Source organism: Geotrypetes seraphini, chromosome 6, assembly GCF_902459505.1.
Source record: "Geotrypetes seraphini chromosome 6, aGeoSer1.1, whole genome shotgun sequence".
Lineage (NCBI taxonomy): Eukaryota > Metazoa > Chordata > Amphibia > Gymnophiona > Dermophiidae > Geotrypetes > Geotrypetes seraphini.
The window spans coordinates 169734174-169750136 of NC_047089.1; the positions used below are offsets into that span (position 1 = coordinate 169734174).

At 41.8% G+C, this 15963-nt stretch overlaps 1 protein-coding gene across 6 annotated transcripts in view; it reads right to left on the reverse strand.

Moving 5' to 3' along the window:
* The window catches only part of FRMPD4 (FERM and PDZ domain containing 4), a 726784-nt gene that overhangs the window by 114607 nt on the left and 596214 nt on the right, over positions 1-15963 (reverse strand). For all 6 annotated transcript variants that reach the window (XM_033948887.1, XM_033948890.1, XM_033948886.1 and 3 more), the window contains exons 6-7: positions 11977-12081; positions 7947-8054 (exon numbers count right to left, since the gene is read on the reverse strand). In XM_033948887.1, the coding sequence (XP_033804778.1) occupies positions 7947-8054; positions 11977-12081 (213 nt within the window). The remainder of the gene's footprint in view (positions 1-7946; positions 8055-11976; positions 12082-15963) is intronic.

Genomic DNA, 15963 nt, shown 5'->3' on the forward strand with positions numbered 1-15963 from the left:
TGAGAGCAATTGCTAATCCTCCTCCTTTTTTTCCCTCACGGTTGAGTGTAAGGATTTTGAAATTGTCAGGGAGGAGATCAGTAATTATTGGATCATCTTCAGACAATAGCCAAGTTTCGGTTAGGAAGAGGCAGGCTAATTGCTTGCTGATGATCCAATCTTTGATTAGAAAGGCCTTGTTCCTGACTGATCTAGTATTAAGATAAGCACAGGGGATAGTTGCGGATGTGGTAGGATTGGTATAGGTAGTGGTTCTGATGGGTTTTACTCCCCTTGTTCTTTTTTTGAGGGTTCTTGGTGTGTTCTTTTGTTTGAGATAATGCTAATGTTATTTATTTTGTCTTCTTGTGGGATAGTGATGTGCGTGGTTGATAAAGCAGGGAAATGGGTTGATTGTAGTTGAGGGTAAAGAGTGTGAATCTCTTTGATGCTGCCACTTAGTATGTAGAGTAGTAATATTAGTATGAGATTCATGGTTGGATTGTAGAGTGTTTCAACTTAGTTTCCTAGAAATTCTTGGTTTAAAGTCAGTAGGGTTGTTAGACGGTTTGGGATGGAATAGAAGATAAGTTAAATGGAAGTTGGTCTTGAGATGTATTTATCCGTTTAGCGTGTCTCTTGTAGATGCATATGCCACTAACAGATTGTTCATGCCTCTATCAGATTTTTCATGCGTCTAACAGAACATGCCACTAACATTAACAGTACATGCCACTAACGGTTTTTCATGCGACTAATACATGCTCCTAACGGTTTTTCATGCGTCTAACAGTACATGCCACTAAGAGTTTATCATGCGTCTAACAGTACACGTGCCTAAGAAAGGGAAAAGTCCCCTTGGACTGGAAAACTGCCCTGGTAGTAGTCATGATAGTGAAATAATGTATATTATGGTAGAAATGTAGGTGCGTCTTATGGAGCAAATAGCAATTTTTTTTTAAACATCATACATCCCCGCCCCAGGCTCCTCAATGACCGCCCGTAGCTCATCCTGCAGCAGCACCACCTGCTGCTGCTGCCTTTCCTGGATCAACCGGCCCTGAGACATGGAGAGGTCCAGCAGTTCGTCCTTCTCCCGGCTCAGCTGCTCCAGCTGGCCGCGCAGATCCTCCATCTTTGGCCCGCCGCTGTTCCTCTTCAAGCTCCCCGATGCGGGTCCGCTGTTCCTCGCCTTCTGCCGAGAGCTGTCACAGTTCCTTCTCCAGCTTCCCGATGCATTCTTGCCGCTCGTGCAGGACCGTGTCCCGGTCCTCGCTCACATCCTTCAGCTGCTCGGACCCATTCCTTGCTCTCCTCCTGCAGCTAACTGAACAGCTCTTCCTGCTCGTGTGAAGTCTCGTCGTCCAGCTCCCGCCACAGCTGGCCGCACTCCTCTTACAGCTCGGTGCTCTGACGCTTGTAGTCATCCTACACAGCTGGCCGAACACCTCCCGCAGCTTGGCGCTCTGACACTTGTAGTGATCCTTGAAGCGGATCATCATCTGGTGGTTGTTTGCCTCGAAGCGCTCCTCCAGCTGGTGGGTCTGGGGGTAAGTTCTGGCATCCTCTTCTGCTTTACAGCACTGAAAAATAAAAAAAGAGATACAGGGGAGGGGCCCTGCCTAACTGCCTGCCTACCACTAGACCTGCCTTGTACCTTGTCCCGACCTAACATGAGATCACCAGATGAGGGACGGGATACAGGGCAGGACAGAGGGCAGAATTTTTTTTTATTTCAGGGGTCTGCGGCTTATGGTGGGGTGCGTCTAATGGAGCAAAAAATACAGTATTTATATTTATGAGAGGGTGCTGAAAAGTTTTCAGCCCTACCAACCAACTTCCTAAATTCTGACCATTATTTTGCCACTGTAGCTGAAAAGAGTGTTATCTTTTTTTGTTAAGTGCCAATTTGCAGAAACAAAATTCTATGCTTTGACATTGTTTCAGATCATTGATTGAACCATATTCACGTCATTCTGTTCTTGGCTGGGCTGAGAACTTTTCAGCACCCACTGGTAATATGATGACTTTCAGTTCCTGGTAACCAGAGCTGAGGTTGTGATGTCGTAATGCCTCATTCCACCAATAAGAGTAAACCTCATAAGTGATGTCACAGTGGTTTGATTGTTCTATACTTGGCTCACTTTTATTACATATGAGGGGGTGCTGAACAGTTCTCAGCCGAACCAACCAACTTCCTAAATTCTGAATGTTAATTTGTCACTATAGCTGAAAAGAGTGTTATCTTATTTCATTAAATGCTAATCTGCAGAAATGAAATTCTTTGTTTTGACATTGTTTCAGATCATTGATTGAACCATAACCACGTCACTCTTTTCTTTGTTGGGCTGAGAACTTTTCAGCAACCCTTCATACCTATATTTCTCCCAAACAATCCAAATCCAATTCCCTGTACCAACAGGATTACTAACAAGCAAATAAACTAGGCTTGGTATTAGCAAAGTAGAATATTTATTTGTATTGTAAGTGGCAAATAGTCTAGTTCTAGTACATAGATGAGCTAGAATGCATGGATTATTTGGAAAGCAAACGTTTTCCCTACAAACTATCCTGCCTACTTCCCATTACTACACAGAAAGCTTATATGACCCGTGCATACAAGGAATGTCATTTCTCGGACAGCTGGAGCCAGTGGTGTAGCAAGGGTGAGAGGTACTCGAGGTGGTAGTGCACCTCCCTCACCCTCATCTCTACCCCCCCTTTTTTTCCCTGATCCCCCCTGCCGCATGCGCCCCCTTCCCTTAAGCCCTCATGGGAGTTCATCTTTATAGTCTTTTAGACTCAGTTCCTATCTGGGAAAATTATGCTTTCCACGCCTCCTGCTATGACCTCTTGACCTGAGCATCTTTCAGAAATATCCTTTAGACATTACCTCAGGGAAATTTCCAGGAACCTTGGCTCCTTCTGGTTACCTCAGAATATTTGGGTTCCCAGTTGCTGAAAGGATCAGTGTGCCCCAGATAAGGCTCCAAGCTGGAACACGTGATGTTAACAAGTCCCTGTTATCTCACTTTAGTGCGTCACTGATAAGACCCTGTAGGAACACAAGTGGGCCAGAGGGTTGTCCTGCATCAGGCACAAACTCTGAATTTCAGAGGTAAAAGGTATTCAGTTTCTGTGTAAAGACTAGGTGGCAGGCCTAACTTCTACAAGCCCATGTTGATAACTTCCCCCCTAAATAAGCAAGAACACAGTACTGGGCTACCATCCTTAATAATTCTTCCTCCAATAATGAGCAAAGATTTTGCACCTATTTCAGTCTGTGGAAAAATCAGTTTGATTGCTTGGGATATCTGCAGCTCCAAAGAAAGCGGGAACCAAAAATAACACCCAGTTCTTTCACTTTTGCCACTGTAGGAAAAGACTTGTGTTAACTAAGTCCATTAAAAAAAATGCTTTTTAGTAAAAGGGTCCTTTAAAGTGAGTGAATAACTCCAACTGCTAGGATTCAGATCTCCTATTCATAACAGTCCTGCTTTTTGAGAAATCAATATCAGATTATTCCTCATCAACCTATTCATGATGATGTGCAGGCCCTGATCCAGCTCCAATAAATCTCGAGTCCTGTCTCTTTCCTATGAAAACAAAAGCTGTATATCAAAAGCATGGATGAAACCTTTAAAGCCTGCCTGCTATTGCACCTCACCTAGAGCTCTGAAATACAAATTAAAAAGCAGAGGTGAAACATATTGTCTTTGGAGAATGCCATATAGCATAGAAAAAGATTCTAACCTCACCTGATTCACTGTCAATATTGCTGACCATGATCTCAAAAATGCCTGCACCACTGCAAAGCTTTAGCTCTCATGCCTAGTAAATTAAAATGTTTAATTAAAATACCAGTACAGGTACAAGATCCTTTATCCAAAATTCCAAAAACCGAAAAGCTTTGAAAACCGAACTTTGACAAGTCATTTATGTTTGAAGGTATTGCTCCAGTTCCATAGTTTGGAATATGTTGGTGTTTGAAGTGCTTGATGTGCTTAATGTTTGTCTTATTTTGAAATAAAAAAAGGTCTGGAGACAATTCTACAGGCTTATGGTCTGTCTTTTTCTGACTTAACATACCATTCCAAAATCCGAAAAGTTCTAAAAATCGAAATATGCCTGGTCCGAAAGATTCTGGATAAAGGATCTTGTACCTGTACCTACCAAATGAATAGTTGAAGATAGATAAAGCATGATCAGTAGTGCCTCCTGTATCCCTATACTTCAACACCTCATCTGGCAGTGCCAATAGAGAAAGTTTTTGCTCAATGGCTGGGCTACAAACTGGACTGAATCTGATCCATAATGGAATGAGATTCTGCAATGCAAAGAATTACACAGTGGCTGTTACCCGTGGCTAGCCGCGGGTAGCCCGCTGAAACGGGTGGGAGAAAAGAGGTGGTCGCCGTGGGTACAGGGAGAAGGCCATTCACCGCCTCCATGGAGTGGTGAATGGCCTTGTCTCTGCAGTGAAGGGAATGAACGCGCGCGGTCATCGATCACACTCCCTCCCTTCATACTGATAGCCGCTGATGATGCCCAATCGCCGCCGCCAAAACATCTCCCTCCCTCCATATCGCTGCCACCTGAGCCCGATTGCTGCCGCCTGATCATCTCCCTCCCTGCTTCTTACCTTCGTGGCAGGCAATTTCTAAATGTGTTTCCTACCAGCAGCTGGAGCGTTGAAATCGCGTACGGCTGCCGTAAAGGTCATCTCTGAGGCAACCGGAAGTTGCATCAGAGACGACCTTTCCTGCAGCCACACGCGATTTCAATGCTCCGGATGCTGGTAGGAAACACATTTAGAAATTGCCTGCTGTGAAGGTAAGGGGCAGCGAGGGAGAAAGGGAGGAAAGGTGGGATGGAGTAAAACAGATGCTGAAGGGAACTGGGAAAGGTAGGCTAGAGAGAAACAGATGCTGAAGGGACCTGGGGAAGGTGGGGTGGAGAGGAACAGATGCTGAAGGGAACTGTGGAAGGTGGTGTGCGGAGGAATAGATGCTGAAGGGAACTGGGGAAGAGAGAGATTCTAGACTATGGGGGGGGAGTGGAGGGAAGAAGATGGGTGCCAGGCCAATTGGGGGGTGGGGATGAAGGGAGAGGCACAGTAACAGAGCAAATGGAAGACGCAGAGAGAAGACAGACAGTGGATGGAAGGAATTGAATGAGAAGATGAGGAAAGCAGAAACCACACAACAAAGGTATAAAAAATTTTTTTCTATTTATTTATTTCCTTTTTTTTTTTTTGCTTTAGGATAAAGTAGTATATTAGTTGTGTTGATAAAAATTTATAAACAAGGCCCTGCTGGCTGAACATCTTTCTCTAGTTTAGCAGTCAGAACTTTGATTTATAAGGAAGGAATAAGCTACATATTGCAGTACTGAGGCTTGTATGGATGCTGCGGGGACAGGGATGAGGTGGGGATAGTGGTCGCGGAGACAGGGACAAAGTGGGAACAGTGGTCATGGGGACGGAGCGGTGACAGTGACGTGGTCGCGGGGACGTTGGCAGTGACGGGGACAAATTTTTTCCCCATGTCATTCTCTACTGCAAAGTAAAACTCATACAAAGCAGCTCATTAACTATTAGCACATGATAAACTATGTGCAGTTTAATTTGCAATATATTTTTTGCAACAACACATTATTTGCTATGCTTATCTTTTTACTGGACTCATTTGCATACATAGAAATGAGTATATGAAAAACATGCACTTTAGCACAGATCCAACTTTGGTCTCATGTGTCGAAAAATAAATGTTTTTGAATATAAAAATATGGAATCATTTTTTTTTCTAAGATGTTTTATAGACATAAATAGGTAAGTTTCACTTCCCCTCCCTGTCCCATTTGAGTAAAATGCAACAGTGCCACCTGAATACACCGCATTATTATCTTTATACATGAGGTAATAGAATTGAAAATTGAACACTATATTTGCTTGGAAAGCTTACCCTTTCTGTGACCCTTAACAGCGTCCAATCCCAATTTCACCAGAGGACAAATGAGATGATATTCAATTAGCTACCAACATCTTAATCTTCTTAGCTTTTGACTTTGCTGACAAATCATGTTGGCACTTGGCATCATGTCAAAGCTTCTTAGTGAGTGCCATGCGATTTTAATTAAATTGCAGTCACAATGAAATTATCATTTCTTCTCGTTCCACATGCACAAACTTATTTGACTCGTTGACACTATAGAAAGGTTATTTTATTGCAGCATTAAATACACCACAGAACCTAATTATTTCTTAAGCTTTTGCTGCCTGCTGCCTGCCATGAAGGAACAAGGGTGGGGGGGGGGGGCATGAAACTGGTAGCATTGACAGTTGACAATGTAAAATATGTGGCAACTCAACTTCAAATGTTTTCTATTGCTGGGATGTCTTGATGGAATAAGCAGATCATTATAGCTTTAAGAAGATGTTGAAAACCAAGCTGTTTGTAGATGCATACTTTTGATTTGTCTTTCCATGGAAGCTCGGGTATTGTTCAAGTTAGGCTGTTTCTGTTATAAGGCTGTTTATGGTATAGCTCCTTTTTATCTAGTCAACAGATTTTCTTTGGCTTCATACAAACACAGTAGAAAAACTCATCCTTTGTTCAATTTTCCATCTGTCCAGGGTTGTAGGAGTAAGAAATTTCTTAATCATACTCAGGCATCTCTTCATGACAAAGAATTTCAAATATTACTGATCACAACCCGTTCTTACAGACATTTTAGAAGACAATTGAAGACCTATCTTTTTTCTAAGCACTTGACTGACTAACCATCTTATTTTATGTGATATGCTTACGTTTATAATATTTTGTAAACCATGTTGAACTTCTGGTTACGCGGTTAATAAGCACAATGTTATGCTATGTTTCCTGAAAATGTTTGGGTATGCTTTCATTGACTTAGAATGATTCGCTCTCTTTCAAAACTACTTGAACTGGCTTCTTTGAATACTTTGATCCACTCTTTTGTGATTTCCTGCATAACTACTGCAACGCCCTTTATAAGCGCATAACAAAAAAGGAAATAAGATGCCTCCAGATTGTGCAGAACACAGCCATCAAAATCATCTTTAACGCAAAAAAGTACGATCACGTTTCCCCTCTTCTGTTTAAAGCACACTGGCTACCTGTTAAACATAGAATCAGCTACAAAATCCTACTTCTAAGCTTTAAAATCTATTCGAGTTAACCAGCCAGAATTCATTGATAGACTTTAAACCCCTTATAGCCTATCAAAATCACTTCGTTCTATGTCACAAAATCTCCTTGCCATACCTTCTTTAAAGTACCTTCTCAACACCTTGAGATCTAATAATTTCGCTGTCACCGTACCCTCCCTCTGGAACTCACTGCCCAATTACTTACACGTAGAGCCCGCACTAAGCCAATTTAAATCTAAGCTAAAAACCTTCTTGTTCCAGGATGCTTTTGGACAATAACTGTCCTTTAAAGGACTACAACAATGCTCTTCTGTTCTTGTTCCCTTCCTATTGTTTTTCCCTTCTCTGTGTTCTTTTCCCCAAAGATTGTAGTTCTTGCCCCCTTCCCATTTGTTTGAAGTAAGTCTGTATGTCATGTCATTTGTTACACTAACATATGGTATCTTTGTTTATTATATAGCATTTCGTAAACCGCCTAGAAGTCTGATTAGGCGATATAAGAAATTTTAAATAAACTTGAAACTTGAAAACTTATATGGTATTGAAGAATCTGTAGGTTGTATTTCTTATGTGTTTTTATATTGTTTTTAAGAGTGATATGTATTGTTATTTGTTTTTGCCTTACATATATTTATATGGAAACCGCTATGACTCTAGGCGGTATACAAAGTTTTTAAAAAAATAAATAAGATAGTACAGGTTCTATCATTATTCTTCAATAATGTTTTTAATAAAGTCCTGGTAGAATGTTTTGGCATTCTACAGCTCAACATGGGCTTTGATAGAGTAGACCTACCTTTATTGAAGTGCCACTGTCGAATCGGAAAGATTTGGTTTGCCCGTTTTCAAGATAGACCTTCAGAACATTTGGCATAAAAAGAAGTGAATTGTCTTTCACAGTTTCCTGTTAAGAACAAACCAAAGTAAAGATAGAAAAAAAGAGGGAATTAAGATTGGAATCAGCTTTTACCTCCTAATTCTATAAAATTGCATGCCCGGAGAATGGGCAGGGACACACACTTACATAAATAACAGATAGAATACTATAAGTTGCATGCATATCTCTAGAACTCAGGTGCACACATGCCGACTGCATGGTTAATGCCTGGTTATGCTACTAGGTGCCTAGTTTTCTTTATAGAATATAAATCTATCAATTGCCCTCTGGGCACCTATATACTATATAGGCATATTGTTATAGAATTACTCCCTAAGTACCAGACATCCAATTTGGTCAGGCCTACCGCCAAAATGAGTGGGCACAATGTTCTCTCAGTATCTCCCTTCTCCCTGCTTGCCCCCAGTGCCCCCCACTTATTCTACAAGTATCAGCAACGATGTGAGTTAGCATGGGTTAAAATAGTGTGAGCTGACTCAGTGTGTAGTTCATGTCCATTTTCTGACCATAATTCACCTAATTCTTACTCCATAACACAACATACAGTTTGCACGTAGATTTACACATGCTGTCTTGCAGGCTAGCTGCTTAGCAGCGCACATTAGTAAAGAGGGCCCACAGTTTTTGTCTTTTGAAAGGCTATCAGGAAAAAAATTATAGAAAGAGATGATGCCATTATTATACAAAAGGGCTCATTTTCAAAACAATTAGGCACATAAAGTACTGTGGAGGAGCATTTTTGATAGGACATCTAAGTAGGGTTACCATATGGCTCCAGATAAAGGAGGATGGATTGAGACATCCAGGAATTTACTTCCATTGATAGTAATGGAAGTAAAATCTAGATGGCCCAATCCATCCTCCTTTTTCTGGAGCGATATGGTAACCAACTTTGGACGTTTTGAGAAAAACATCCAAAAATTGGGTGGAGAAAATGCCCATTTTCGAACCCACAAGATGTCTTTTTTTTTTCCAAAAGTGACCCAGCTACACGTCTAATTTTTTTTGTTGCCATTATCGAAAAAAAGCGTTCAAATTAAAAATGTCCAGAATAAGCCATTTGCATGTAGGAGATGCCAGCATTTTTAATGGACTAGACACACAGACATGTCAGCAGAGCAGTGGGGTTCGCATGGGGGAACTGTTGTGAACTTCACATTAAGGGTGTCAGGTACACATCTCTCCTTACCTGAAGTACTGTGTCCAGCACTGGTCACTGTACATGAAGAAGGACACGGTACTACCCAAAAGGGTCCAGAGAAGAGCAATTAAAATGGTTAAGGGGCTGGAGGAGTTGCCGTACAGCGAAAGATTAGAGAAACTGGGCCTTTTCTCCCTCAAACAGAGGAGATTGAGAGGGGACATGATTGAAACATTCAAGGTACTGAAGGGGATATATTTATTAGATAAAGACAGGTTGTTCACCCTCTCCAAGGAAGGGAGAATGACAGGGCGCTCTCTAAAGTTAAAGGGGATATATTCCGTATGAACGTAAGGAAGTTCTTCACCCAGAGAGTGGTAGAAAACTGGAATGCTCTTCCGGAGTCTGTCATAGGGGAAAACACCCTCCAGGGATTCAAGACAAAGTTAGACAAGTTCCTGCTGAACCAGAACGTATGCAGGTAGGGCTAGTCTCAGTTAGGGCGCTGGTCTTTGACCAGAGGGCCGCCGCGTGAGCAGACTACTGGGCACGATGGACCACTGGTCTGACCCAGCAGTGGAAATTCTTATGTTCTTATGTTCACCATAACCCCTATACGTTATATGGTGAGCCTTACACAACTCCCTCAAAACCTACTGTACACACCTGTCTATCACCCCAATAACCCTTATGCCTGCAGGTGTCACTTATATGGCAGTACAGTGGGTTTTGATGGTCTTGCACTTTCCACCACAAGTGTACTAGTTAGGAAGGCCTATGGCCATGGGTCCTCTTTTCCACAGTCCACTGCACTGCCTACAAGGCTACTCCAGAGACTTGCTTGCAGCTCTACTAAGACTGGCTATAGTATCTACAGCTGTCATAGAGACAGATATGTACTGGGTGGGTGTGAGGGGGTTAGTGACCACTGGGGGAGTATGTAGGAGCCATATTTCCATCCCTCCAGAGGTCACATGATCAGTTTGGGTACCTTTTTTGGCCCTTATTGGTTCTAAAAACATGTCTAGTGCAAAACATCCAAATTGTGCCCTGAACATTTAGTAAAATGTTTGATTAAATGTCCAAGTATTAAGCCTGCCCTAATCCCGCCCAAAACATGCCTCTAACATGTACCCTTAAGATTTAGACACACTGAAGAAAAAATGACCAGAAAGATGTCTAAAAGTCAATTTCATAAATGTCCAGTTGGACGTTTTGACTAGTAAACATGTCTAAGTGCCAGTTTATGCCATCTTTTGGATGTCTTTCTTTTTTGAAAATGATGGGACTTTGTGTTTCTAAATGCTTTGACCATGAACCCCTAAATGTTTTAAAAGCACATTTTTGCACTGGTTAGGATGATATACTCTTGCCTTCAAAGAATACCAATAGATTATGATTGTTGCAGTTTTCTGGGACTCATCGCATCTAAGTAGGTAGAATCAACATTTCAGTCCTCATGCTGTGGGTTTCTTCAGGGTGTGTTCTGCAGTTGGTCTTTATATTAGTAGATCCTCAAACCTGATTGGCTGTGGCTCGAGGTGATTGAGGCAAGAAAGTCCATTGGTCATGAATTTGAATTCTGGCTGGAAAGTATGTTGGTTACAACTTTAAATTCTGACAGGAAAGAGAATGGAAATTAATTGGGAAAGTTCTGACCCTGGGGGTGTGGGGGAGAAGGATTTTCTGAGGTGATATCCTATAATTTTGAGAGGGAAGAAGAAAGTGTTTGTTCTCAGCCCCAGTTGCCATTCTTTGTTTAAGAAGAGTTCTTTATTTCCATTGAAGTTATTGGGGCATCTTGCTATCTCTATTGCCTCTTTACTCTTCTCAGCCACCAATAGTCTTCCTTTTCCATGAGTTTTGTATCCTCAAATCTAATCATATGATCAGTTTCCTTGATATGAGAACATAAGAACATAAGAAGTTGCATCCACTGGGTCAGACCAGAGGTCCATCGCGCCCAGCGGTCCGCTCCCGCGGCGGCCCATCAGGCCTATGACCTGTGAAGTGGTCCCTGACTATTCCTATAATCTACCTCTACTTCTATCTATACCTGTGAAGTGGTCCCTGACTATTCCTTTAACTTACCTCTACTTCTATCTATACCCCTCAATCCCCTTATCCTTTAGGAACCTATCTAAACCTTCCTTGAACCCCTGTAGTGTGCTCTGGCCTATCACAACCTCTGGAAGCGCGTTCCAGGTGTCCATCACCCTCTGGGTAAAAAAGAACTTCCTAGCGTTTGTTCTAAACCTGTCCCCTTTCAATTTCTCCGAGTGCCCCCTTGTACTTGTGGTTCCCCACAGTCTGAAGAATCTGTCCCTGTCTACCTTCTCTATGCCCTTCAGGATTTTGAAGGTTTCTATCATGTCTCCTCTAAGTCTCCGCTTTTCCGGGGAGAATAGCCCCAGCATTTCCAACCTGTCAGCGTATGAAAAGTTTTCCATACTTTTTATCAGTTTAGTTGCTCTTCTCTGGACTCCCTCAAGGGCTACAGCTGATTTTTCCATGCTGCATTACTTGTGCTGTCTCTTGAGCCCTTGCAGTCTTTCCTCTATAGTGTGTCTGATTTCGCCAACATATGATTGGATGCACTGTATATGACTGTGGATGCAAGTTTCTGTGGTACATTGTAGGCTATTTTGATGTTCTTCTTTAGCAGTTTTCCTACACGATCTATCATTCTAGACCTACCCAGACATAGTGAGGCCCGTAAAACTGCAACAATAAAGACACCAGCTGTTGAAACCTAAGAGAACATAATACCAATAGGCTTGAACTTACCGAAATCTGACCATTGATAATGACCTCTTCGGAGAAGCGAACTTTTACAGGATTGGACTTCAACCTGGCTTTTTTTGCTGCACTAATAAATGCTGATTTAGGAGACTGGAAAAAAAAGAAAGTTCTTAAGAGGTTAATGGAAAACATATGTTTCTTTATTTACTTTCTATGTAATATTCTGTGTCTGACATGTTCTGCATTTTAGATCCACCCAGACCTTGGTATGTGACAAATAATAATAATAATAATTTTATTTTTTGTATACCGCTCTGCCATTAGTTCTAGGCGGTTCACAACAGTAGATAAATACAATCGTATACACATTTCTATGGGCAAAATTATGCATCATGGTTAAAATACAACTTAAACATAAAAGTATTAATATCTCGATTAAGATACAACCTAACTGTAAAGAAACATGGCATGATAAACATGGCATGATAAAATCATTAAAAAGCTTGAAGATCAACATTCTTGATTATCAAACAGATGGGTTTTTAATAATTTCCTAAATATAGGATAAGAATACACCTGAGCAATCAGCGGGCTTATCCAGGAATCCGCTTTCCCTGCCTGATATTCTAAAGTCCTATCAAAGAATGTTTTATAGCGACAACTCCTAGGGGTGGGAAAAATAAACATGCCCAAATTCCTGATTGGTGAGGCCCGACTTTAGTACAGGAAGAGGTGGTCGGAGCATAACGCAAATGATTTCCTTCCTGCTGCTGCGGCTGCCCTCTCCTGCCCGGTCATTCGCGGTCGGAAAATCTGTGAATGACCGGGACTGCAAACAGCGAACCACGATTGACCGGGGGAATACTGTATAATCAAATACTATACATGTCATTTGTTGTACATTTTATAGGACCAGTTTTATAGGGATCATTTTATTAAGCTGTGACCTTGGTGCGCCTTTATGCAGGTCTTTTCCACACACTAAAGCCATTTTTACCTTGGCCAGCAAATGGCTGATTTTCCAATTTTTTTGAATTAATGGCCAAGTGTTAACTTTCCCATCAACATGTGGCCATTAAAATAATTAGTGGGTGAGCAATTAGCGATATCTGCATGGTTGGCAGTAAGGGCCAGATTCTATAAATGGTGCCTAAGCGTGCCTACAATGTAGGCGTCACAATGTGCAGTTCTCAATCAACCACTAGACACTCTTTATAGAATCCCACTTACAGTAGTGATGCCTAGGTGTGCTTATTAATTAATTAAATTTGTTTGCTATCCCGTTTTCCCCAAAGAGTTCAGAACGGGTTACAGGTTAAACATACATAACATACAGTTAACAGGTTATGAATTGCACTAGATTTGCCATAATTGCAGTACAAGTTTACAATACAAGTTTCATCCTAACTTGGCACATACTAGGGGGGTCTAATAATATATATGATATACAGTTTACAAGTTACAATTTGCCTTAGTTACAGTGCAGGATTTTTCAATACAATTTTCCTAATGTGACATATACCGGGATCCAGTACCAATATACATTTCTTGTAATTCATCGGTCATGGGCAGGAGAGTTAGGTGAAGAGGCATGTTATTATTGCTTTCCTAAAGTTGAGGAGTCCTTTAAAGGGATCTGATCTGCAGGGGCAGTCGATTTCAGGGTCTTGGTATGAAATGGGAGTAGGAACGTCGTTTGGTGGTTTGCAGTTGAAGGGCATGACCAGGGGGGCATTTTGAGGCGTATTTCATCCTAGGAGAAAGCTTAGCCGTCATTGTAGTCTGGCGCCATGTTGTGCAAGGATTTGAACGCTAGCATTAGGCCCTTGAAGGAACAGTGTTTGGCTACAGGCAGCCAGTGAGCCAACGCTAGAGCCTGGGAGACAGGGTTGCGGGCATGGAGGTCTATTAGAAGCCTGATCACCGTACTTTGTACAAGCTGGAGACGTCGTATGTTCTTCGCCGTGAGATCGTTGAATAGCGCATTGCAGTAGTCCATGCTAGGAGTCCTAGAGGTAGGTGCCAGTACATTAGACCAGGTTTTACTTGGCCTAATACACTGACATCTATCTCGGACCTAAACCAAGCACACCTATTTTCCACCTCATAACCATGCCTACTTTTCAAGTAGGCGTCATTAGGTATCAGAGGGTGCCTCAACTTAGACATCATAAAGCGCCGCTCTGAGTTCCACACAGATCTCTTAGTTATTTTTAAAAAAATTATATCAATTAACTTCAACGGTGTGGTCAATTACCATGCCATTTAAGTTAATTAAAACATTTTGAGTTGTGAGAGGATTTTAATTAGGTGTCGCTAGCCATCCACAATTAGGGCACATAGCAATGCCTAATGTAGGCATCCTTTATAGAATCTGACCCTCAATTAGTGCATGTTAATGTAGATGTACTAATTAGTGCAGAAACGCCCACTCTCCACCCCCAGACATGCCCCTTCCTAGAAAAAATGTTAAAAACTTAGTGCATTATTTGTGTTGCAGATCCAACATTTACCGCAGGATGCCAGGGCACATATGCGTGATGTTATCATGGTGATATCCACGCTCTTCTGGGTGCCTTGAGCTGCAGCTACTTTGTTTGGTGTCCTGCAGATCGACAAAATTTGTGGGACACTGCTCTAAAGGAATTAGGTACCTATAAAGTAGGCCTTTGAAATCCTGGCTTACATTACAGACACCCAGGAACTGATTCTTAAAACGGCACCCAACGTTAGGTGGCGGTAGACACCCTGCTGCCGCCTAACTTGGGATTAATTGGTTTAATTGGTACACTAATTGGCTGCGCTGGTTAAAAAACAATTACAGAAAATCTCAATTAAACAGAACAGAGATGCCTAAGGCCATCTCCATAAAGGCTGCCATTATCCTGCCTATGAAGGTGCCTAACGATGCCTAATGTCACCGTAGGTGTGGTTAACGCTGGAAGTTGCGTGAGGCATCATAAGGCGCCTCTGTAAACATGTTTCTTGTGAAAGGTAAGCGCCGGAAATGTAGGCCTTTAAAATCATGGCCTCCATTTCTGGCACCTACCTTTCACATAGCCACAATTCTGTAAAATGCACCATTGCGTGGTTGACATGAGATCAGCGGCCATTTTCTGGGCAGCTGCCAATAACGGTGCTGTTTACAGAATCTGGGCCTTAAGTTTTAAGTTAGGTGTGATTCTGTAATAGGCGCCTAAGAGTGATTGACAATAGATAGATGCCTAGCTTTATAGACACCATATATAGAATTTCTCCATTGGTGATTAGTACCATGTACTGTATCTCTTGTCAATATACAGTATGTACAAATCAATCATCAATAGTTGGGTAGTGATTATATCTATGGCTGCAGAATCGACTGTAGAGAGGTAACAATTATCAGATTGTTGTGTATTATATTTTTGTTTATGGAGTTGTCTTTGAGTGGGATGATAGTAATAAGCAGTATGAAAACTTTGGTACTTTATAACTCCCCCCTCCCCTATGTTTTCTGGGTTGCGTTTTATTAAGTGTCTTTCGGAGAAATATTGAGGACTTTGAGGTGCCCAGCCTCATCGTACTAATCACCAATGGAGAAATTCTATATATGGGGACCACATAGAGACGAAGATGAAGAAATGGCACAAGAAGGTACGGGAAGTGGTCTTCCTAATTATTGAAAGAGGAATTGTGTTTTTTCTTTTTCTAGCAGAGACTTTGAAAAGAACCTTAGGTTCTTATAAACAGAGTTTTCTTATTATGCTACTGTATATGCTTATGTTGTTTAAATTCTTGTAAATTTTGCCAAAATAAAGGTGTCATTTTTATTTAAAAGCATGCGAGTAGACATTCATTTTGCATTAAGTTTTTCAGTACAGTATACCCCTGAAGTTCGCGGGGGGGGGGGGGGGGGAATTTGCGTTCCAGGAGCACCCGCAAATTTCAAAAAACCACGTTTATTGGATGCGGTTTAGGAGCGGGGATCGGAGGCTGGAGAGGGCTGCAGGGGCGACGGCGGCAACTGCTGCAAGTGCCAATGCAGGCGGTGGC